Source organism: Ovis canadensis, chromosome 6 (genome assembly GCF_042477335.2).
Source record: "Ovis canadensis isolate MfBH-ARS-UI-01 breed Bighorn chromosome 6, ARS-UI_OviCan_v2, whole genome shotgun sequence".
Lineage (NCBI taxonomy): Eukaryota > Metazoa > Chordata > Mammalia > Artiodactyla > Bovidae > Ovis > Ovis canadensis.
In genome coordinates this window covers 119657771-119683561 of record NC_091250.1, presented here as the reverse complement: position 1 = coordinate 119683561, position 25791 = coordinate 119657771, and the positions used below count along the sequence as shown (strand labels likewise).

Below are 25791 nucleotides of genomic sequence, written 5' to 3'. Positions count from 1 at the left end.
AAACCGCTCCAGGCTCTGAGAGGGAACACCCAGCCCTTGAGGCATCTGGAGTACTTTAGGCTTTGAAACAGTGCTGGTCAGCTTTTCCCTTCACTTTAAAAGTCTGTCTACTCCACTTAAAAAAGCATGCCCAGGTGGTGCACTGGTAAAGAAATCATCTGCTAATGTAGGAGACACAGGAGACATGGCTTTGATCCCTGGGTCGGGAAGATTCCCTAGAGGAGGAAAGGGCAACCCACTCTAGTATTCTTGCCTTGAAAATCCCACGACAGAGGAGCCGGGCAGGCTATGGTCCATGGGGTCGCAAAGAGTCAGACACGACTGACTGAGCACACTACTCCACTTAAGGGATGTGGGAAAACACAGAGAAAGAAGAAAAGAAACTTCTTTTTATCCCCAAAACCCACCCTGAGCACTGGTAGCATTTTGATGTCTTCCTCCCAGTCTGTCTTGTTTTTCTAGATGTAGTGTTTACTGTTCACTTATTTTTCAAACTTGTGTCCACCGATCATTTTCTATCTTGTCTTCACCACTTCACATCATAAAATAAGCATTTGTGTGAGACTCTGAAAAGTGGCAACACCATACTGCTGCTGCTGATGCTAAGTCACTTCAGTCTTGTCCGACTCTGTGCGACCCCAGAGACCGCAGCCCACCAGGCTCCCCCGTCCCTGGGATTCTCCAGGCAAGAACACTGGAGTGGGTTGCCATTTCCTTCTCCAATGCATGAAAGTGAAAAGTGAAAGTGAAGTCGCTCAGTAAGTGTCCGACTCTTCGTGACCCCATGGACTGCAGCCTACCAGGCTCCTCCATCCATGGGATTTTCCAGGCAAGAGTACTGGAGAGGGTTGCCATTGCCTTCTCCGGGCAACACCACAGAGTGTATCCATTCTGATTTTTGGACACTGAGTTATTGCTGATGCTTCTTCGTTGAGAGGAGCTGCACTGAACCTCCCTTTGCAGGCACTCTGTAAATATTTAGAATTATTCCCATCCCAGGAGTGGGTTCTGTGGCCAAACCTTGCAAACTTTCCAGGGGGCTTGAACCCATTTAGACCTGCACAAGCAACGTTAGCCAGCCCAACATGGGAGTCCTATGTTTTCATAATGGTTCAGTTTAATCGCTCGGTCGTGTCTAACTCTTTGCAACCCCATGGACTGCAGCACACCAGCCTTCCCCGTCCATCACAAACTGCCAGGGCTTGCTCAAACTCATGTCCATCAAATAGGGGATGCCATCCAACCATCTCATCCTCTGTCATCCCCTTCTCCTCCTGCCTTCCCAGAATCAGGGTCTTTTCCAAGGAGCCAGTTCTTCACATCATGTGGCCAAAGTATTGGAGTTTCAGCTTCAGCATCAGTCCTTCCAATGAATATTCAAGACTGATTTCCTTTAGGATGGACTGGTTGGATCTCCTCATCCAACCAGGGACTCTCAAGAGTCCTCTCCAACACCACAGTTCAAAAGCATCAATTCTCCGGCGCTCAGCTTTCTTTATAGTCCAACTCTCACATCCATATGTGACTACTGGAAAAATCATAGCTTTGATTAGATAGACCTTTGTTGGCAAAGTAAAGTCTCTACTTTTTAATATACTGTCTAGGTTGGTCATAGCTTTTCTTCCAAGAAGCAAGTGCCTTTTAATTTCCTGGCTGCAGTCACCATCTGCAGTGATTTTGGAGCCTCCCAAAATAAAGGCTCTCACTGTTTCCATTGTTTCCCCATCTATTCACCATGAAGTGATGAGACCGGATGCCATGATCTTACTTTTCTGAATACTGAGTTTCAAGCCAACTTTTCCACTCTCCTCTTTCACTTTCATCAAGAGGCTCTTTAGATCTTCTTCCCTTTCTGCCATAAGGGTGGTATCATCTGCATATCTGAGGTTATTGATATTTCTCCTGGCAATCTTGATTTCAGCTTATGCTTCACCCAGCCCAGCATTTCATATGATGTACTCTGCATATAAGCTAAATAAGCAGGGTGACAATATACAGCCTTGATGTACTCCTTTCCCGATTTGGAACCAGTCTGTTGTTCCATGTCCAGTTCTAACTGTTGCTTTTTGACCTGCATACAGGTTTCTCAGATTCTGCTTTTTCTTAGTCTAGAGCTTTTGGTGTGACATTTTTTTTGCAGCTTCAGCCAGAACATTGCACTGATCTGTCATACAATAAAAGTTCCAGGTAAACTTGGTGATACTAAAAAGTTGTATACTTTGATTTTATTTCGTATTATTGGTATTGTTTAAACCAACATAGCAAAATGTTGCTATCCGCATTCTAATCTTAAATTCTTAAAATATATCCAGAGTCACTGCCCTCAGACTTAGAAGGCAGCTGGCGTAGGGGTCAAGTTCACGGCTTCTGGACTCTGACACGAGGGTTCCAGGAGATGACGATGGAAAGCTCCTAGCACAGAGCATGGGCCACAATCAGCATTCAATCTGCAAGGGCTGAGATTAACCTATGACTAAACCACCAAGAGACACATTTTTCTAAATACTCCCAGTGCAGTGTTTCTGTGAAGTGACAAATGACACCGTGGGAGTGACCCTGGAGATAATAACTTAACCTCACTGTCCACTGAGGACACTGAGGATGGAGAAGTTAAACGGTGCAGTGGGAAGTGACAGAGGTTAACCTGGGATCCTGGTTCCCTCGGTCCAGCACTGTGTGTGTGTGTACGTGTGTTTGTGTGCACACACACATGTGCACGTGTGGCCTCCTGTCTGAGACCACACTATCAACATGAAGAGAAAAACTACCCTGATGACTTCTAGGGGCTCTGGGAGACTCAGGTTCAGTACACATTCTGGCCATGTCTGGCTGGGTGACTGTGGGCAAGTTATTTAACCTCTCTGAGCCTTAGTGGCCCATTTGTACAGACGGTGACAGCTCTCACCTTAAAGGATCAGATGAATTAACACATGTAAGGCACTTTGCACAGCACCCTGACACCTGGTGGAGTTTGCAGAAAATGTTAAGTTTTTAGTATTCTGTTTCTATTTGGATATGTTGGGTATGTTTGGGTATGTGCTGAAAGCTTTCTGAACAGACTTAGGGGCTTTGTGGCCTCCCGTCTGAATGTGGATCTGGAAGCGGGAGACCTCCTTTTGCCATCACCAAGGCGCGAGGCTCAGCTGCCACAGACTCCATTTGGGGCCCTCTCTGAACTCAGGCTGATCAGTGACCAGAGCCCCTCAGGGGTTAGCCCCCTCACACTCCAAAACAAAGACAAGAGGCAGGCCTGCTGTATTCACCCCAGGTCCCACTTAGCCTCTTATAGTTTCACCTATGGCTGAAGGATAATTTTTTTTTTAATATTAACTTAGGATGCCTCCCCTAGAAAAGCAGTTCTCAAAGCGTGGTCCTTGGACCAGTAGCAGCATCAACTGGAAGCTTGTTAGGAATAAAAAGCCTTCAACCCCAACTCAGACCTACCGAATCAGAAACTAGGGGTGGACCCAGCAATGTGAGTTTTAACATGCCCTCCAGAATATTCTAATGCTTGCTGCTCTGGAACAGCAAGCATTATTTATTATTTTTAATTAAAATGGAGAAGAAAAAGAATACTCTCACAGTGATTCTTTCCAGTCATCAGAGGACAACAGAAAGCCTGCGAATGTGGAGCCAGGCTAGCCTTGCTCCCTGGCTACTTACTGACTCATGGATCTGGGCCAGTACCTTCCCTTCCACGCAGTCTCCTCATCTGGAACACGGGACCACAGCATCACTTCACACACCCATTAGATTACAGGGGAGATGCTGACCCAGGCTCAGAGGCTGGCGTGGGTGGACAGGCTCGAGAGGAAGGAGCTTTATCATGATGCCAGCAAAGGTCTGATTGGGGCAAAACATCCACTACTTCTGCCTATGCATTTTTATAAAGCATGCGTGCGTGCTCAGTCACTCAGCTGCGCCCAGCTCTTTGTGACCCCATGGACTGTAGCCTGCCATGAGATTCTCCAGGCAAGAATACCTTTCCCCAGGGGATCTTTCCGACCCAGAAATCAAACACAGGTCTCTTGCATTACAGGCAGATTATCATCTGAGCTATCAGGGAAGTGCTAAAGAGTGAAAATCTGATGCAAATTTATCCTTTAAAGCTCTGGACAGAGAAGTCTGGCAGGCTACAGTCCACGGAGTCGCAAAGAGTCGGACGCGACTGAGCGACTAAACGACAGCAAAGTAGCCCTAGCCGTGTTAGCCACTGCTTTCCAACTCAGGGAACACTGTAATGCCATGATAAAGATGAAAACTATTATATATTAGGACATACTTTACACCCAGATACAAAGCAAGCCCAGGCCTAGACGGCTTCACGGGAGAGATCCACCCAACACTAAAGAAGAATCAATACTTTGCGTGCATGCTCAGTCATGCACGACTCTTTGTGATCCGATGGACTGTAGCCGCCAGCCTCCTCTGTCCATGGGATTTTCCAGGCAAGAACAGTGGAGTGGGTTGCCATTTCCGGCTCTGATACTAAACTCTTCCAAAAACTAGAAGAGGAATGAACAGTTCCCAATTCATTATATGATGACAGCATTACCCTGATACCAAAACCAGGCAAAAACATTACAAGAAAACAAGCTCCTTCTCCAGGGGATCTTCCTGACCCAGGGATCAAACGTGGGTCTCCCACATCGTGAGCAAATTACCATCTGAGCCACCAGAGAAGCCCCACAAGAAAACATTACAACAAACTAATATTCCTTGTAAATACAGGTGCAAAATTTTTCAACAAAATATTGGAAAAATAAACCCAGCAACAGATAAGAACTATATACCATGACTAAGTGAGATTAATCCCAAGAAAGTAAAGTTGGTGTAACATCCAAATGAATCCATTTAATAACTATATTAACAGAATAAAGGACAAAATCCTCATGACCATCTCAATGCTTAAAAGGCATGTGGCACAATCTATCACCCTGTCATGATTCAAACACTCAACAACCCGAGAACAGAAGAGAACTTCCTCAACCAAATAAAAAGCATCCACCATACTCAAAACCCACAGTCTAAATTACACTCAACGGTGAAAGACTAAAAGCTTTGCCTCTAAGTTCAAGGACAAGTCAAGGATGTCTATTCTCATCACTTCTATTTAACACTGCACTAGAGATTTATCCAGGGCAATAAGGCCAGAAGAAAGAAAGAAAAGGCATCCATATTAGAAAAGAAAAATTAGAACTACCCCTACTTGTAAATGACATGAACTTCTGTACAGGAAATCCTAAGGAATCTACAAAAACCTCCCCACAAAACTCTTAGAACTAACACACAAGCTCAGCAAGGTGGCAGGATACAGGATTAGTATTCAACAATTAATTGCATTTCTACACATTAGCCATGAACCATGAGAAAACACAATTAAGAAAACAGTTACTGTCTGAAGAGCCTAAGCTATTCCATCTTGTAAAAGAACTCCATTTTGTAAAGGTACTGGGCAAACAGACTTAGACTTTGGATACTGCCTAAACTTGCCCCACTGTGCGCGAGCCAATCAGCCCTTAGGTTCAGCCTCCTGACTTTAAGTTCAAGAATTTGTGATTTACCTTGGAAGTAATGATTTACCTTTGTGGTTTACCTTGGAAGTAATGAGTTACATTTGTGATGATTTACTGTGGAAATAAGAAAACCAATCAGAACCCAACACCTAACCCTTCCACAGAAGATAACCAATTAGACATCTCCCAACCCGGAAACTTCTGTTTTTCAAATTTTTCGCGCGAGAATACCCTATATAAGCAAATGTAACCCAGAGTTCGGGGCTCCTCTCCTTAGCCACTGCGTCGATAACAGTAGGAGCCCCAGCTCGAGCTTGGTAATAAAAACTCTCTTGCTTTTGCATCGGATATCGGCTCCCTGGTGGTCATTGGGAGATTTCACGACTTGGGCATAACACTGTCCAGAAGACACAGGTGTAACTGTGCATCCCACTGGCCTGGCACGATTGTTAACAATTGTAAAAGCAGCCACGACAGCACGAGTGCCTGCTCCATCCCAGGCGCTAAGCCAGGCTCTTCCCATGCAGAATCTCCTTCCACTCTCACACCCTTGCAAATGGTGTTTTCCTCATTTGACTGATGAGGAACTTGCGGATCAGAGAGGTGGAGGGACCTGCCCAAAGTCACCTAGCTGGAGAGAGGAGGCACCAGGCAGTTTGACTCTGAAGCTCATGGTCTTGTCCCTGTGCTGGACCCCCACAGCCCTCATGCCCCAGTGGTTCCCACACAGAGCCCCTGGCACATCAGAATCTCCCAGGACTCAAAAATACCATCCCTGACCCCACCGGAAAGAATCTGATTGAACTGATCTTGGAAAAGCCCCTGATGGTGGGAAAGATTGAAAGCAGGAGGAGAAGGGGACATCAGAGGATGAGATGGTTGGATGGCATCACTGACGCAATGGACATGAGTTTGAACGAGCTTGAGGAGCTGGTGATGGACAGGGAAGCCTAGCATGTTGCAGTCCATGGGGTCGCAAAGAGTCGAACACCACTGAGTAACTGAACTGGCTGACTGACTGACTGACTGGGTAGGGCACAGACATGGGCATTTTTCTAAGCTTTCAAGGAGATTCCAACGTGCAGCTTGGATGCCAGGGTTGAGGCTCTGCTCTGGACATCCACAGCAGTGAAGGCTTCTCCAGGGTCTTCTCGCACTTGAAACTGAAAAAGTGAAAGTGAAAGTCACTCAGTCGTGGCTGGCTCTTTGCAACCCCATGGACCATACAGTCCATGTAATTCTCCAGTCCAGGATACTGGAGTAGGTAGCCTTTCCCTTCTCCAGGGGATCTTCCCAACCCAGGGATCAAACCCAGGTCTCCTACATTGCAGGTAGATTCTTTACCAGCTGAGCCACAAGGGAAGCCCCGCTTGACCCCACCTCAAAGACATAGGCTGCCCCAGGGCAGCAAGTATGCTTCCTCCTAGATGCAACATCTAGAATTCACGTAGGGAGGCAGCTTGGACAAGTTCAACTTAGGCACACATTTGGCACCTTGTAACTTGTAAAAACTAACAAATCTGTGTGCTGACTGTTATAAGCAGTCATTCTTGGCTTTTAAGCATTAGCATAAATGGAACATCTAAAAGACACACAATTGTAATCTCGAAAACCCAGTCCAGGTAAATAAGGTGGAGGTTGCAAGACCCGCAATCAGAAGACTCCCGTCCAGTTCTCCGCTTTGGACTTCTCATCTCTGCCTCGACACTCACGCGATGGAAATTATCACTATGCCCTGTTCCCAGGCTAAGAAACTAGAAACTCAGGCCCAGAGACATCACATGGCTCATACGTGGCAGCACAGGGATTCAAACACGGGACTGATTCATGCCAAAGCCTGGCCCTGCCCACTAGACCCAGCTGCCCTCTGTGCATATGGCAGTCCAGTACATGTGAAGGCAATGACCTTCAATTACTGGGTAACCTCTTCCCTGAAGCCAACCTTAATTAGAAAAGTCTGATCAATAAAGGCAACACTGACTCCATCGGATCAGATGTATCATCTCTGATGGGCGGCGCTTATGGTGGACACGCTCCACGCATTATCCCTTATAAATATCACCTCACCCGCCACCTCCCATATCTCACAGCTCAGGACACTGAACCGCAGAAAGGTCAGCAATGCCCCCCACCCACCAACCCAGGTCACACAGCCAGCACATCACGGGAGCAGGATTTGAACCCTGGTCTGAGCTCTTCCCAACGTAAGCTAGAAGTAGTGTGAGAGAATGACACTTTACTTAAATAATGTTGTCCGGATTCTGCAAGGATCAACTCTTAAAACTCATTCACTGAAGGGGCCGAATTTAGAGTTAAAGTACACATCAGTAAGTCACAAAGAAATCCAGACTGGCTGTCCACAGAGAACAGATTTGAGCCAGTCACAGAAACGTGAAAGGACGTCTGGGCAACGCCATGGTGAACTGACAGCTGTTCCTCAGGCTCTGGGGGCTCCAACTGTCCTCCAGGTTCCCATCACGTCATCCCTCTGCCTAGATGGCTTCACAGGGTCCTCCAGGTTTGGGGTTCAGCCTAACCCCAAGACTCTACCTCCTGCCTCTACTTCCTCTGATGCCATGTGGTCAGCTCTCCAAATGCCCACCTTTCCACACAGTTCACCCCAAAGCTCCTAGGTCCCACCAGGCGTGGCTTCTGCCTCTGTGCCTCCCTCTGACCAGGGGTCTTGTTTCAGTCTGGACACTATCTTCCCCTGAGCTCACAAGTCTCCTCCCCTAGAAGCTTCCGTAATCTGCTTCAGGGCACCCACAGCTCCTGCGCTTTCTTCTGACAGGGCTGGTCTAGCCATGCTGGGCTGGCGTCAGCTGCTTGTTCCCACATAATTATTCATCTGGTCGACAAAGGATTATTGAATCTCTACTCTGAAGGACGAGGTTCTCAGCACTGAAACCGTGAAACAGACAGAAATCCCAGCCCTCGCAGAGCTGACCTCCTCTGAACATCCGCTCCTTAGGTGCTAGGACCTGGTCAGGTCAGCTCTGTGCTCCAGGATTGACCACAGTGCACGTGGGCAGACGAGGAGCTCAGAGAACAGCAAGACAGGTCAGGCAGGATTTTCATCTCTGAACAGCTTTCGGGAACTGCTGTGGGTTGGGGAACATGTACATGCTAACTGAACTCTATGGCATATTCCAGGTTGAATGCAGGCTGGAGTGGAGTGCGATGATGTGATGGCCACGGTGTGCCAGGGCCGGTGTGTTTCCTGATGAGATACTCCACGCAGCCGACTGACTTACTGTCCCCAGTGCTGGCTCACACCCAGCAGATGTTTCTGGAGCAGAAGACTGGTGCCACTTTGCATTTGTTTCTCCCTGAGCAAATGAGGGTTTTCAAGCTTCAGCTCCTGGACTGCAGGAAAGGCATGTGAACACATGGTTTTGCAAAGATGAGAGCCTGATCATTCACTCAGTCATGCCCAACCCTTTACAACCCCATGGACTGCAGCCCCCGAAGCTCCTCCATCCATGGGATTTTCCAGGCAAGAATGCTGGAATGGGTTGCCATTTCCTCCTCCAGGGGATGTTCCTGACCCAGGGTTCAAACCCCGGTCTCCTGCACTGCAGGCAAAATTTTTACCAGTGAGCCACTAGGGAAGGTTTGCAAAGGTACCAGGGTCCAACCAACTGTCTTCCTTTCTCTGGCTGCCCGGGAAGTTTCAAAGCTTTGGAGCAGCACCATGGGCACAGGGCCTCCTGAGTCCCACACCTGCCACCACTGGGCACAGGGCCAGTCTGCAGAGGCAAAGGCCCAACTGAGCAGATTGCCTGTTGTGGCTTTTCTTTGTAAGTCATATTCTTAATTATAAAAGCAAAATCATGCTAATCAAAGAAAAAAAATTGAAGGGTTCAGAAAAGAAAACAAAATTAATTTACAATCCCATCCTCTCCCCAACACATGGTGTCTTTGCAGCTTTTCTTCCCAGAAGGGAAGGACCAGCTGTGAACGGGCACGTCCAGGCCCGGCTCTGTGGGGCCATCCCACTGGACCCTCAAGTCTTCTGTTCACAGAATGACTCTCACACTCTACAGATGGGAGAAGAGCGTTTCCATGAAATTGTGACATGGCCCAAAGCCACCCAGGTAAGAAATGCTGAGGCCAGGATCTGAAACCAGAACTGACTGCAAAGCACTGTTTGTGCTCAGGATGGAAGGAAAGTTCACTTCATCTCTCCTCCAAATTAAAACAATATGGCAAAAAAAAAAAAAATCACCTAACTTAAAATTCAATATTTATATATCTGCTCACAAAGTCCAAATGATATCAAGTTCTCTTTCTACCTGTGGGTTCTTTTTATCCTGACCAGGCTGTAAACTTGGGGAACGGGGCGGGGCTGCACCTCTCAGCTCCCAACCAGCACGGAGCAGGCCTCCATTTGCCACCCAGCCTGGAGAAGATGAGGATACACATCTCTTGTTGTTGCTGTTCAGCCACTAAATCATGTCTGACCCCATGGAGTGTTGCCTGCCAGGCTCCTCTATCCATGGGATTTCCTAGGCAAGAATACTGGCATGTGTTGCCATTTGCTCCTCCAGGGGATCTTTCTGACCTCGGGATCGAACCCACATCTCCCACATTGACAGGTAGATTCTTTACCTGGGGAGTCCAAACATTTCTTGTCTGTGTTAGTCACTCAGTCATGTCCGACTCTTTGTGACCCCATGAGCTGTAACCTGCCAGGCTTCTCTGTCCATGGAATTCTCTAGGCAAGAATACTGGAGTGGGAAGCCTGTCTCTTCCCCAGGAGATCTTCTGGACCCGAGACTCTGACCTGCGTCTCCTACACTGACAGGTGGATTCTTTGCCACTGAGTCACCTGGGAAGCCCAAACATCTCTTCCTCAGGCTCAAAAGACCGACTCAGAACCTCAGAGAGTATCCAGCTGGTGGTCAAGAGTTGAAGTGCGGCCCAGCTGATCTCTCCCACTCCACTCCCAGCTCTCCCTACAGAAACCTGTTCTCCAGCCAGGCTGCCCTCCTCACCCTCCGCCCAGGCCTCGGGTCTCCCAACCCCTGCACCTCTGCCCCCTTCATTCAGAACCCTGCTTGTCCCGAATACACCCCATCTTCCCAGGTCTCCACTCGCCTAAATGCCAAACTCTCCAAGGCCATAATCACATTCATTCTTTCAATAAACATACTACAAAGTTTGCTGTATGCCAAGCTCTGGAGGTTAAAAGGTGAGTGAGATGGCGAGGGTCCCCCACGCTGCTTCTACAGAGCAGAACACTCTGGAGAGACAGAAAGAGGAGCAGCTCCCAAGAGCAGACTCCTGCTACATCCTCAGTGATCACCATAATTCTTTGAAAGAGATGCTCTCATTCTCCCCACCGCACCCCCCATTTAAGAGAAGGGGAAACTGAGACCCAGAGAAATGAAGTAACCCGCCCAAGATCACGGGCTGGGAAGTCGCATCCACCCGTCAGGGTTTGGTCCACCTAAACCTTGACTGTCGCACCCTGAACCTCAAGGGCAGCGTGTGCGCTCACCCACCTCTGTGTCTCCAAGGCCCTGCCCAGCTCCTGATGCAGCAGGGACACAGCCCTGCTTGCTGAACTGAGTGGTTTCCGCGTCCAGGAATAGACACATGCTTCTACTCCCGGCTTCTGAGCAGCGTTCCCCGAAACAGCCTCTCTCTGGTGATGAATAACCCTGGGAGCCGGCAGCGCCTGGATTAGCGTCTGCCTGGCTTCCTCCCTGAAACCTGACAGGCTCCATCTGGGTCCCAGAAAATGGCCCTGATGCTGCTGATAAGAAGCAAAATCGTTGCAAAGCACCTTTGAAAATGCCGGTCTCTAAAACCAGCTCCCTAGACTGCAATGGTTAGGGAACAGTGACAGGTTCCTGTTTGTCTACACCCCAGTCTCGCGTTCCTTTGTTTTAGCTGGGTAGTCGTGTCTCCAGACAGAAGACACCCACTGCCACCCCAAGAAGATGGTCTTTTGGTGAGCTCAAGGGGACGCACACCTGCAAGATGGAATCTTAAATAACCATACCCAACTCTCACTGTTGTTGTGACAAGTAAATGGGATAATATAAGTAAAAGCTTAACACAGCACTGGGCGCCTGACACACACTCACAAACATGAGCTGACATTACTGTGATGACACAGCACCCATTATAGTCCTCGCCACTCGGGTTGATAGACCGTGAACCACTTTAGAGAGGAAGGGAAGGAAGGAGGAAGAAGAACGAGACCAATCATCCTACCTGGAATAGAACCACATAACCAACAGACAGTGCCCTAAAGGGCAGCAAAAAAAGCCAAATTTCTTCTAATTCTGGCCACGACACCCCACAGCTGCTCTGATGAACTATCCTAAGCCTGATGGCTGAGAGGGTAAAGAATCTGCTTGCAACGCAAGAGACACGAGAGCCGTGGGTTCGATCCCTAGGTCAGGAAGATCCCCTAGAGGAAGAAATGGCAACCCACTCCACTGTTCTTGCCTGGAGAATCCCAGGGACAGAGGAGCCTGCCGGGTTACAGTCCATGGGGTCGCACAGAGTCAGACACGACTGAGCAACTTCACTTTCACTTTTCACTTTCATCATTGGAGAAGGAAATGGCAACCCTCTCCAGTGTTCTTGCCTGGAGAATCCCAGGGACAGAGGAGCCTGGCGGGTTACAGTCCATGGGGTCACACAGAGTCGGACACGACTGAGTGACTAAGCACACCACACCTTATCCAAGCCTGACTTTCATCCTCCTTGGTGAAAGCTGCATTACCTGAGCCTGGAGCCTCTGTTCTCAGTACCCCCCCACCCCCACCGCACCCACCCTCCCTCTAACCTGCTGAGGAATCTCAGAGCTGCTCTGTGTGCCATGAATGAAAAGATAAGACCAGGCACCGGACGAGCTGGGTCAGACCTCAAAACGCAGGAGGTCAACAAGAGAGTCATAACATCTGAGACCTGACAGTGTTTAGTGACGCTTTAACTCCCAAGTTAATCTAAACTCTGGTTATTTGACCTTCACTCTTGCCACAGGGATGTCTTCAGAATCTTCTTCAAGAAGTGGTTATTCCTAAGCAACTCTAATAACCCACACCACCGACCTGCTCATCTGAGGACCATCTGTTTTGCTGTAACCAGCCACACCCAGGCACATCCACCACTCCCGCCTTCCTTGACAAATAAGCAGGCAAATGCAGCCACCAGGTCTCAAACTCGAGCCCCACCCAGGAAGTTGTGCACCTGGCCCAGACACCTGGTCCACGTCCCCAGCACTCAGATTCCCCCTCCAGGGCAGCCTCCACTCCGGACCTTGCTGCACTCCAGCCTCCCGTTAACACAGGCCTTGGAGGCAAGGTGGATCTGGGGTGAGAAAGGGCGCCTCTGAGCTAACTGCCATCACCCCTGGGTTTTGATTCCCATTCTTCCCTCATAGGCCTCTGGTGGCTCAGACAGTAAAGAATCTGCCTGCAATGCAGGGAGACCTGGGTTCAGTCCCTAGACTGGGAAGGTCCCCTGGAGAAGCACATGGCAACCCAGTCTGGTATTCTTGCCTGGAGAACTCCACAGACAGAGGAGCCTGGTGGGCTACAGTCTATGGGGCCACAAAGAGTCAGACACAACTACTGAGCAACTTACACTTTCTTCAAAGTGCTGTGTGACCTTGGGCCATGAATCGCCTCTCTCTGGGCCTCAATTTCATCCTTTGAAAAATGCACATTTGGGCTGGACATTGTTTCAAGTCGTCCAGTTGCAGCTGCTGTAATTTTTGCATAAAACACATACAACGTGTACTACTTTTTAAAAATCAGCTTTAAGTGGATACCTCAGAGGGCTTTTGCAATTGAGATAGAGAATATTTGGGGGAACCTCTGCCAAAATTCCCTCATGCCCCTTTGCAACTTCCCTTTAATTGCTTAATATTTTTCTTTACAATGACGTTTTAAAAACATAACACTGCTTCAGCCTGATTCTAAGCAATAATATCCACAAAATCACAAGCTTGATGGGCTAGGTATATTTTCTGTTATACACACAAAAATAATTCCTATTAAAATAAAAAGTCAGGACTCCCCTGGCAGCCAGGTGGTTAAGACTTCACCTTCCAATACAGGGGGTGCAGGTTCGACCCCTGGTTGGGGAGCCAAGATCCTACCTGCCTCTTGGCCAAAACATACAGCAGAAGCAATACTGTAATAAAGTCAATAAAGACTTTAAAAATGGTCCACGGCAAAAAAAAATCTTGAAAAAAAATACCCAAGTGCCACCTAAAATCTTCTCACACACCTACAGAGCCATGTGTGCCCCACGGAGAAATACTCTATGAAATGACCACTCCCTCCCGAGGCCTCTTTAGCTCCGAAAGTCTGGATTCCATCTCCTGTCACCGAGCCTGTCCTGTATACAGAATGCAGGCATGCATGCATGCTCAGTTGTTCAGTCACGTTTGACTCTTTGCCACCCCATGGACTGGGGGCCACCAGTCTCCTCTGTCCATGGGATTTCCCAGGCAAAAATACTGGCATGGGTTGCCATTTCCTTCTCCGGGGGAATCTTTCCAACCCAGGATTGAACCCAAGTCTCTTGCGTCTCCTGCATTGGCAAGTGGATTCTTTACCACTAGCTCCACAGCATGCATGCATGCAAGCTAAGTCACAGCATGCAGGCTAAATACTGGCTGCTCGACACAAGGGACAATCCGTGGCCCATCTCTTTTCCATCTCTGATCGACATGACCGACATCCACCACCCCCGGTGGGAGGCAGCAGCTGGCATTCCTCAGAGCTGATAAATGCTGCATTCAGAGAGATGGCCACCCCAGAGGGAGAGGGGGGCAGATGCAGAGCCAGAAACCAGGCGGGTGAGGAAGAAAAGCAAGTCAGTGAAAGTGCCGAGGCTGCGTTCGGGGAAGCTGCTCCTAAGTCTCCACCCTCTGCTTGCATGGTTTTAGCCCACGAAGTTATCTTAATAACTCGGTCGCTTTCACAGCAAAACCTTTTGCTAGAAAAGCCCTCCAAGATGTCGCATCTGCATTCCCAGAAGGGATTTACCACAAAGAGCGCAGAGAGAGACTGGTCGCCTTCCAAAGCCCCAGTTTCGCGACGATCTAAATAATTGAAGGGAAGCCTTCTGCGTCCTTAGCAACTGAGCAAGGCATCAGCTGTTTACAGCCCTTTAAATTCTAGAAATAGAAGATGAACGGAGAAGTGAATCGCAGCTCAGAAAAAGGCACTAACGAAAAGGTAGGCAGGGAAACTTAGCATGATTTCAAGAGCCCTGACATGGCAGGCCCACTGCATGTAGGAACTGTGCCCCAACTCTGCAACCCAGCACCGGGAGCGCCTTCCGATACAGCTCACAGCTGCAACCTTCTCAACATACTGACTACCCAGCCCCATCCCAACACCCCACACCTGCCCGCAGTGATCTACTGACATCACCCCAAACATTCAGCTACACTTTTGCATGTGCTGGTTCAGCAGTCAGGATAGTCCTTCTTCCTTTCTCCACCTGGAAAACTCCTATTCATTCCTCAAAGGCCCAGGAATAATGGCCAAGTTCAACCATCACCTCCCACTGGAAGTCTCCCCTCAGAGAGTCTCTCCCTCCACAGAACAGCACAGAGTATATGGGACGGGGTAGGGTGGGGTGTTCTTTGGGGCTGGGGCAAAGTTCTAAAGGGCCTTCCATCCTTGTCCAGTGTGGAAGGAATTTACAGTTCATTCTCACACAGGGTGAGAAGTCAGGGAGGAGCTATGAGCAGAAAAACATCCAGACCAACTTGGTAGGAAATTTCTGGTGACAATGTGGGGGACAGATTGAAGTTGGATCCATGATGACAAAGTGAGTCTCCAGCATCAAATCGTAGCTGCTTGGCTGCTGGTATCCAGAGCTTCCTTCCAGAGTCACTGCTGTGCACAGACAGGGGCAGAGAAAGCAGGACCCCTCCCTCACACCAACGTGGTATCACCACCACCATAGCTCAGATGCACAAAACATAGCCTTTCCATTTATCAGCCCTGCTCTAAGCACCTACACTGACTCCTTACAATAGCCCTAAAATGTAGCTACTATTATTGCCCTGTTTTAGGGATGAGAAAATCAGGGGAAGATTCAGGAAGCTGCTCAGAAGTGCCCAGCTAACAAGTGGGACAGGAAGCCAGACAGTCAGGCCAGAGCCAGATATGGTGGCTGGGAGAGCTACATCAGACCCATACCTCATCCTTAGAAAGTCAGCCACAGTACCCAATGTTCCCGAAGGAAACTAGCTGCAAGGACATTCACCTTGCAAGGATGTTTTATTCACCAGAGAAAAACCAAGAAACAAACTAAGTATCTGCCAAACATCCAAATATTAGCAAATACCCTGAGCTACTGTGGAGCATTTCGCAGTGGGCTGCTATGAAGTCCTCAATGTGCTAATAGAGTTGTAAACTCTATTTCTCACATTTCGGTTTGAAGTCCTCCTGTCCCTGGATCTCCCAGGGTGCCTCTGAAAATGCAGTTCCTGGGTCTCTCTTGGACCTGAGGGCCCCCCGGGTGGCTCAGTGGTAAAGAACCCGCCTGTCAATGCAGGAGACACAAGAGATGTTGAGTTTGATCTCTGGGTCGGGGAAGATCTCCTGGAGAAGGAAATGGCAACCTCCTCCAGCAGATTCTTGCCTGGAAAGTCCCCTGGACACAAGGAGCCCGGAGGGCTACAGTCCATGGGGTCGCACAGAGTCGGACACGACTGAATGCACACACATCCTGGACCTCGTGCCAGACCATGTCTGGAAGTGGGGCCTGGCAATCAGAATCTTTGTGTGAAGGCTTTTCTGCATGGTAACATTTGAGAACCACTGCTGGAGATGAATATCCACTGCCATGGAAAGGGTCAGCTCCATGAGCAGTTTTGTTCACCTCAGGGTTTCCGGTGCCTAGAACAGTGTCTGGCACACAGCAGATGCTCCCAAAATCTTTGGTGACTGAATGAACCCATCAATCCATAAGCGATTCTGCCATGAGCTGTTGGCAGATCTAAGTATCTGACCAGTCTGTGTGCCTCAGAGGACCTACAACCGGGGTCCTGTGCACATAATTTCACCTGGCTGTACCCAGCACAAAGTCAGCCCTCCGACACGATCCACCAGCACGTGAACACATGAACACTGACATGTGCCTTGCTTCTGAGCTGCATGCTCTCTCACTCTAGACACAGAATGTGTCTTACGACCTAGCTCTGTCACGGTTTAGCTGGCAGCATCGTTTCTTCCCTTTCCTTAGTGGTACAAAAAAACAATAAAGCACCTCTCAGTTGGTGTCATCTTAGATTTATTCAAATACGAGAACTGAGTACATCATTCTGATTTCAAAAAAAATTCAAGTCAGACGCCAATACGGCTAACAGATTGCTGTGCATTCCCTCTCTTATGATTTGCAAAAATCAGCCCAATGCCATCTGTCCTGAGCTTTTGGCTGCAGGAGGCCCCAGTAGTCCTGGTCATCCAACCCTTTGCTGCTGAAGTGCAAACCCATCATCTGATGTGAATGACAGTCTCTCACCTGTCTTCACCTGGGAAACTTCTGACAGCATCATTTGGAAGGCTTCTCTACATATCTGGAGGCCGCAGGATGTGCCAGAGGATGGTTCTGGCCCATACTTGTGTTCATCCCAGCCCCACCACTCCCCGGAGGTTCATCCTGGCACGTGGTCTGTCTGCAACAGCTACTGGTCCTCTTGTGACTTCTCAGCACTTGGAGGACTGATGCCCCTTGGCTAATGCTCTACAGCCCTGCACGTGCTGTATCTGGTCCCACAGTTAGAAGAGAGCTGGATCCCCTAGGCTGGTTACCCTCATGTGCAAAAAGAGGGATGGGGATGCGAATCTGGCCCACTGCACAGGGTCGTTCTGAGAACCAAATGAGGTTCATTTGAAAATGCTCTGGAGAGTAGCAATTTCTATACCAGGTGATTCATGACATTTAGAAAGATACAAATGTGTAGAACATCTCAAACTGAGAGATGAAACTTTAGCACCTACTTTCCATTGTAACACCTGCCTTCTTTTGACTAAAATCTACCATTATCTAGACCTTTTTAATGAGCTAGTGGCATAAACTGTCAGAGCAGTGAAGGGCCAGGAACTCGAACCAGAACACCACCTTGTCCCCCTGGGCTGCCCTGGACACGCCACCTAAGCTCCCTGAGGCGCCACCTCCTCGTGCATAGACTGGGGCTCGCTGTCTACACCATCCCTTTCCCTGTGCAGTTAGAGCTGCCTCTCTGTAAAGCACCCGGCACGGAGCCTCCCACAGTGCGTCTGTATGAGGGAGTCCACTCCCGGGATGTCCTCACTTAAAGCAACAGCACTAGGTTGGCACAGATTTTCTTCTATGGAGCATTTTATTCCCCCAAAGAACAAAGCTCAGTCGGTAAAGAATCTGCCTGCAATGCGGGAGACCCAGGTTCGATCCCTGCGTTGGGAAGATCCCCTGGAGAAGGAAATGGCAAACCACTCCAGTATCCTTGAGTGGAAAATCCCATCGACAGAGGAGCCTGGTGGGCTGCAGTCCATGGGTTGCAAAGAGTCAGACACAACTAAGTGACTAACACTCTCTTTCAACCCAAAGAACAAGAGCTAACTAAGCTTCTACAGCTTCGGGAGTTATTTGGGCCACATTTCCAGGGCTAAGCCAACAGAGAACAGCGCTACACGGCAGGACCCCAGTTGGAGGCTGGCTCCACCCCTTCCTCTGTGGGGGACCCTGGCCAGGTTCCTCTGCCCTCACCTCACCGTCTCCAGCCCGCAACCTGGAAAGTAAGGATGATGAGTGTGGAGCACACCCCAGGGATGCTCTCAGGACTGTGGACAGACAAAGGTAGCACAGAGGGAGTGCTCCAGACACCCTAGCTAACCCCGGGCATCTGCCAGCTTCCCACAACCTCAAACATGAAGCCCTTGAAGGCCAAGAACCTTCCAGCACCGGGATGGCAGTGGAGCGGTGGTGTCTGCCTGCCCACCAGCTGCCAGGTAGGAAATGTCACAGGTGTTGTGAGTGAACACAGGTCCACAGAGGCTTTGTGCTGGGTGAAGAAAGCAAGCAGGGGCCGTGGCTTCTGAAGCCCCTGCTTAATTCATGTGGCTAACCCAGTACAGGGTCTGGCAGAGGAGGTGGCAAGCCAGTGTTTGTAGGTTAAATAAAAATTTAGTTTTGGAGCCGCTGATGAGATATAATCAGGCAGAAAGAAGGTATGAGAACATTCCAGAGGGTCGGAAGTGTAGGGGTGATCACCTCTCAGGGTTTTCTGGGCTTCCCCAGATTGGATCAGTGGTAAAGAATCTGCCTGCAGTGCAGGAGACCTGGGTTTGATCCCTGGGTCAGGAAGATCCCCTGGAGAAGGGAGTGGCAACCCACTTCAGTAATCTTGCCTGGAGCATTTCATGAACAGAGGAGCCCACAGTCCATGGGGTCGCAAAGAGTCGGACACGACTGAGCGACTTTCACACACACACCCGCAGAATTGTCATCCTCAGACAGGAAATCTATTTTTTTTGAAGGAAAGGAAAACCTGGTTTGAAAACTTCAAGCTGGGAGTCTGTGCCTCTTTCCTGAGGGATACCATGTGGGCTGATCGACAGATCGGTGAGATGGGAGAAAAAGTTCAAAAAACAGATCCAAGGACAGACACAGGAATTTAACCCACATAAATGAGGAGAGAGAGAACAGCTCATGCCCTACCACTGGACTGGGATAGAGGACAAGCTATTTGGGAACAAATAAAACCAGATATCTATCTAGATCCTTAAAGTAAAACAACTTTCATGTGGATTACACATTGAGATAAAAACAAAGCTTCAGTAACAGATGAATGGATTAAGAAGATGTGGTATACACAGATGTATACATATACATATGTGTATATACACATACCCATATACATATACATTTGTGTATATACACATACACATACCCATATACGTATACCACATCTTATATGTGTATATATATATGCACATACATATATTTACATATACACAGTGAAATACTACTCAGCCATAAAAAAGAATGACGTAACGTCATTTGCAGCAACATGGATGGACCTAGAGATTATCATACTAGTGAAGTAAGTTGGACAGAGAAAGACAAATATCATATGATATCACTTACATGTGGAATCTAAAAACTTAATACAAATGAACTTATTTACAAAACAGGAACAGACTTACAGACTTAGAAAACAAATTTATGGTTACCAGTGGGGAAAGATGGAAGGGGGAAGGATAAATTAGGAATTAACAGATATTTACACTACTATGTATAAAACAGAGAAACAGCAAGGTGCTATCGTATAGCACAGGGAACTATATTCAGTATCTTGTAACAATCTATAATGGAAAATAATTTGAAAGATTAGATGTGTGTGTGTGTATCTGAATCACTTTGTTTCACACTTGAAACATTGCAAATCAAACATACTTCAATTTAAAAATACATTTTGGCCTTTTACCTCGTTGCAGCCGAGAAAGCAACATGGGTCACCAGCAACTCTATTGGAGCCATCCGAGAAAATTCAGCCAGGGTCCTCCCTCTTGCCAGGTCTGCTCAAACTGGCATGGTCTAATCCGGAAATACTGCCTCAATATGTGCTGCCAGTGTTTCCGCCAGTATGCGAAGGACATCGGCTTCATTAAGTTGGACTAACCGAACTTCCTTAGATGGCTCATCCAGCACATCATCCTTAGGCGGAAATAATACTGCTCTTTGTATATAAAATAAAAGTTCTCAAAACTTCAAAAATAAAAATAAAATAAAATAAAAATACATTTTGTTTGTTTTGTTTAAAGAAACCACAGAACAAAGAAATCTCCTAAAAACAAGTATTACAGGAGGCCAACAGTTCAAGCGTCCACAGAGGGCACTAAGGCTAAACTTCTGGTGGGGAAAAGCATCCCAGAGTGAAAACATCAGAGCCCAAGATGGGAAAAAAAAATTATTGCAACATATTAAAGACCAGGGGTTAATATCCCCTTTAGGTTATGAAGCTTTACAAATCAAATCTGCTTTAAGCGACGTGCCAACAGAGAACTAAGTATAAACAATGAAGAAGCGATTCTCCAAAAAGAAAAGCACGTGGCCAGCACACAGGCGACAAGATGCTCAGCCTCCTGAAATCCAAAAACGAGACTAGGAATGAAAATTCTCACTTGTCACGCTGGCAAAGGTCTGCACTGTTGGCAAGGTCCTGGGACATGGCTATTCCCATTCACTCCTGTGAGTACAAATTGGCACAACTCTTCTAGAGTGCCATTTGGCAACCCCTGTGAAAAATTTTAAATACGGATTGCTTTCGCTTAGTAGCTTCACTTCTAGAATCTTTCCTAAGGGAACAATCAGACAGGGAGATAATCCATAAAGAAGGGAATAAAAAGGGACTCGTTAAATAAAGCCAAGCAGCAGAGGCCGTGGCAAGATGTCTTTGTGTGAAAAGCTGGTCACAAATCGAGTGATCCCTTTTCTCAGGGGAAAAGCCCCCAGTCGAGACACTCACTGGCATCACAGCTCTAATGAGCAGGATAAGCCAAGAAAGTATTTCCATTTAGGGGCAGGGGAAGGCGGCTCTGTGAACAAAGAGGATTCTTAGAAAGACAAGGTGGAAGGCTGCTGTCAATGGTGGGAGGAAGAGAAGAACCAGGAAATGGAGCGGGGGTAGGGTAGGTTTGGGCCAAGAAAAAGAGAGGGAGAAGAAAATAGGCTGCAGAGAAGCGACAATGGCACCAAGAAGATGAAATATACTAAACATCCAATTGGGACTAAATATACTAATGGGACTTTTAGAATCCCCCAGAGTAGATGAATGGGTCTAACTGACAAAAATAATAGCTTTCTTTCCTACATACCAGCAATAACCAATTCATGGATAAAACTGGAAGATGATTCCGTTTGTAACTGAATCAAAATGAGCTAGGAATGACAAGTACAGACTGTTCAGGAGAGAGGAGAAAATGGTATTTCTCTATATGGGACAGAGCAAGCTGAAATGGGAAGCAGACAGTCACTCTCAAGCTTGCACTCCCAAAATCAACACCTGCTTCTTCTCTGGCCTTGGACCCCTTCTCAGTCCCATCTTTTACCAAACCTCCCTCCTTTGTCCCAGCTACTGCAGCGTCACCTCCCTCCAGGGCTCCTCACCATCAACGTTATCTACTTCAGTCAATTCCATTAAAATAAACAGACTTCTCTCTGTCCCCAACACCCGTAACCTCTGCCTCTCCATCTTTGAGGCTGTCAACTAGACTGCCTCCTCATTTCCTGCGGGCTGTGAGCTTCCTGGGGGCAGGGACAGGTCACCCAAGTCTCTATCCCTCAGCACAGAGTGCCATGTGGGATACCCTGGTGATGGGGTTAAAGAGGCGGGAGGGTGAATGGATGGAAGGATGGATGGATGGATGGATGGACAGATGAACTCAGAAATAAAGAAAAAAATGACTCCGTTTAACTCAGAACGTCAATATAGCCCAAGCAGAGTTTGGTGCCAAGGTCCCTGAGACTCCTTCCAACCTGAGTTACTAAGACTTTATGACGCAGTCCCCCTGATGCCTGGGATCCGGACCTCAATTCCTAGGCTCAGCTTAGAAAGAAAACCTTCAGAAGAAACAGCACTCAGAGGAGGGAAACAAGCATTTCTCAAACTGGAGGAGTCTCTTCCAGTGGGGAATTTTGTTCTGGGGACAACCTCTAAAAATAAATAATATTTAAAAGAATAAAATGGATCATATGGCAGTTTTATTCCTAGTTTTTAAAGGAATCTCCATGCTGCTCTCCATAATGGCTATATCAGTGGGAGGTGGGAGGGAGGTTCAAGAGGGAGGGGACCATATGTATACCTATGGCTGATTCATGTTGATGTGTGGCAGAAACCAGCACAATATTGTAAAGCAACTATCCTCCAATTAAAAATATAACTTAAAGAGAATAAAATGGATTTAGAGTGAAAAATATAAAATACTGTGGAGAGAAATTAAAGATGACCTTAATAAATGGAGAGTGTGACCTTAATAAATAAATTTATTTCTTTATAATAAATAAATCCTATGTTCATGGATCAGAAGATAATATAGTTAAGACCAGATTGATCAACTGATTCTACAGAATTCCTATCAAAATCCCAGCTGACTTCTTCAAGAAGATAGTCCTAAAATTCACGTTGAAATTCACATTTCAACATGAACAACCTTGAAAACAAGCAACAAAAAAAGTTTGAGGACACAAATTTCCTGATTTCAAAATTCGCCACAAAGCCACAGTGATCAAGACAATGTGATACTTGTATGAGGTCAGACATAGAGATAAATGGAAGAGAACTGAAAATTCAAATATAAACCTTTACATTTATGGTCATTTTTATTTTTGACAAGAATATCAAGATAAACTGATGGAAATAACAGCCGTTTTAACTCATGGTGCTGGGACAACTAGATATTCACAAGCAAAAGAGTGAAGCTGAACACCCACTTCACATCATATACCAATATATATATATATATATATATATATATATATATATATATATATATATATGGAAGGAAACACAGGAATAAATCTTCATGACCTTGCACTGGGCAATGAATTCTTAGATAAGATATGCAAAGCACAAATGGCAAAAAAAAAAAAAAAAACCACAGATAAACTGAACTTGACCAGAATTTTAAAATTTGAAGGACACTGCAGTGGTTTGATGCAGTGGTTTTGGTGTTCTTCAAAAATTCATGTCCACCAGGAACCTCAGAACGTGACCTTATTTGGAAATGGGGTATGTACAGACATAGTAAGTTAAGGATCTTGAGAGGAGATCATTCTGGAACTGGAGTCTATGAGAAGAGACACCAGAAAGGCACACGGGGAAGAAGGCCACGTGAAGACAATGGTGAAGGTTTGGAGTGATGTGGCCACAAGCCGAGGAATGCTTGGGGCCACCAGAAACTTAGAAAGCGGCGGGATGAGACTTCACAGGGAGTGTGACCCTGATTTCAGACTTCTGGCCTCCAGCACTGGGAAAGGATAGATTTCTGTTGTTTTAGGACCACACCACCCAGTTTGTGGTCATTTGTTATAGCAGCCCCAGGAAACTAATACAGACGGCACAAAGAAAATGAAAAGAAAATCCACAGGAGAAAATATTTGCAAGTCATATATCCAATGGTGAAGTCGCTCAGTCATGTCCAACTCTCTGTGACCCCATGGACTATGTAGCTTACAAGGCTCCTCTGTCCATGGAATTTTCCAGGCAAGAGTACTGCAGTAGGTTGCCATTTCCCTCTCCAGGGGATCTTCCCGACCCAGGGCTCGAACCTGGGTCTCCTGCATTGCAGGCAGACGCTTTACCATCTGAGCTACCAGGGAAGCCTCCCATATACCCAATAAGAGGCTGTCAACTACAAACTGGCACTTATCAAGGGCACTGCCACTGAGTGAACAACAAAGGCATTTGCCATCTGCCTCTAAGAAGATTGAACCCCATGCTGCTGCAGCTGCTGACCTTCAACAACCCTTTAGGGAGTTCAGGGTAGGCTGAGGCACTCTGTGCTCCAGGGAACATGGTGGGACAGGTCTTTAGATATTGGATGTTTTTAGGAACAAATTTCATGATCTCAATCCTTGCATTTCCTCATATCTAGAGAAGCACTATATCCCTTCATGGTGACATCAGATCCTCATGACTAACAAAAAACCTTTTGTAAAATGAGTACTTCGTGGTACTCCCCCTTCACCAAAACCTTATATATTGACTTCCCTCACTGCTGCTTTGGAGCAGCCTCTCAGCGCTATCTGAGATGCTGCCTTCCGGGCTGCAGTCCTCATTTTGCCCCAAATAAAACTTAACTTGCAATTCTCAAATTGTACATCTTTTTTTAGTCGACAGGGCCTATATCCAGAATATAGAAAGAACTTTTACAACTCAACAATCGAGACAAACAACCTCATTTTCAAATAGGCAAAGGATTTAAATAGGTATTTTTCCAAAGAAAATATATACCGACAGCCAACAGACAGATGAAAATGTGCTCAACATCACTAGTCTTTAATGAAAATCAAAACCACAATGAGACAGCACTTCACATCCACTAGAGAAAAAAACACCTGCTTTAAGCCTCCCAGCTTGTGGTATTTTGTTATAGCAGCCCTGGGAACCTGTTTATGTGTGTACACACATACACATGATTTTTTTCTTTTTTTTTTATATTGAAGTATAATTGATTTACAATATTGTGTTAGTTTCAGGTATATAGCAAAGTGATTCACATATACATACATATATATATATTTCAGATTCTTATACAGGTTATTACAACATACTGAATATAGTTCTTTGTGCTATACAGTAAATCCTTGCTGTTTATTTATTTTATACATAGTAGTGTGTATCCGTTAATCCCGTCGGTCAGTCGGTTCAATCGCTCAGTCGTGTCCGACTCTTTGCGACCCCATGAATCGCAGCACGCCAGGCCTCCCTGTCCATCACCAACTCCCGGAGTTCACTCAGACTCGCGTCCATTGAGTCAGTGATGCCATCCAGCCACCTCATCCTCGGTCATCCCCTTCTCCTGCCCCCAATCCCTCCCTGCATCAGAGTCTTTTCCAATGAGTCAATGCTTCGCATGAGGTGCGTACTACTAACTTACCCCTCCCCACTTTCCCTTTTTTTTCTATGTCTGTGAGTCTATTTCTGTTTTGTAAATAAATCATTTGCATTGAATGTTATTTTTCAGATTCCACATAAGTGATACCATATAATATCTGCCTTTCCTGTGTGGCTCAACTGGTAAAGAATCCAACTGCAATGCAAGAGACCTGGGTTCTATCCCTGGGTTGGGAAGATCCCATGGAGAAGGGAAAGGCTACCCACTCCAGTGTTCTGACCTGGAGAATTTCATGGACTATATGGTCCATAGGGTCCCAAGGAGTCGGACATGACTGAGCAACTTTCACTCACTTCACTTTATCTCACTTCACTCAGAATTAAGTCTTCCATTTTTCTGCAAATGGCAATATTTCATTCTTTTTTATGGCAGTATTTCATTCTTTTGGGGGGTAAGTAGTGTTCCATTGTTTGTATGGACCACATCTTTATCCATTCAGTAAATGGACATATAGGTTGTTTCCATGTCTTGCCTATAGTAAATAGGGCTGCAAAGAACTTTGGGGTGCATGTATCTTTTTGAATTATGGTTTTCTCCAGATATATACCCAAAAGTGGGATTGATGGATCATATGGTAACTCTATTCTTAGTTTTCTAAGGAACCTCCATACTGTTCTTCATAGTGG

At 46.8% G+C, this 25791-nt stretch overlaps 2 protein-coding genes and 1 non-coding gene across 8 annotated transcripts in view; 1 reads left to right on the top strand and 2 right to left on the bottom strand.

Annotated features, from left to right (window-relative positions):
* The window catches only part of JAKMIP1 (janus kinase and microtubule interacting protein 1), a 159608-nt gene that overhangs the window by 98010 nt on the left and 35807 nt on the right, over positions 1-25791 (bottom strand). The gene's annotated exons all lie outside the window — the stretch shown is intronic.
* Positions 19984-20217, top strand: LOC138442935 (small ribosomal subunit protein uS14-like). Its single transcript, XM_069595053.1, has one exon. The coding sequence runs from the start codon at positions 19998-20000 to the stop codon at positions 20166-20168; it is 171 nt and encodes a 56-aa protein (XP_069451154.1). The 5' UTR covers positions 19984-19997; the 3' UTR covers positions 20169-20217.
* Positions 23796-23867, bottom strand: TRNAC-GCA (transfer RNA cysteine (anticodon GCA)). Its single transcript has one exon. It is a non-coding gene; the product is annotated as a tRNA-Cys (tRNA).

Coding starts and splice junctions, on each gene's coding strand:
- LOC138442935 (XM_069595053.1), top strand. CDS start 19,998: ATGGGTCACCAGCAACTCTATTGGAGCCATCCGAGAAAATTCAGCCAG.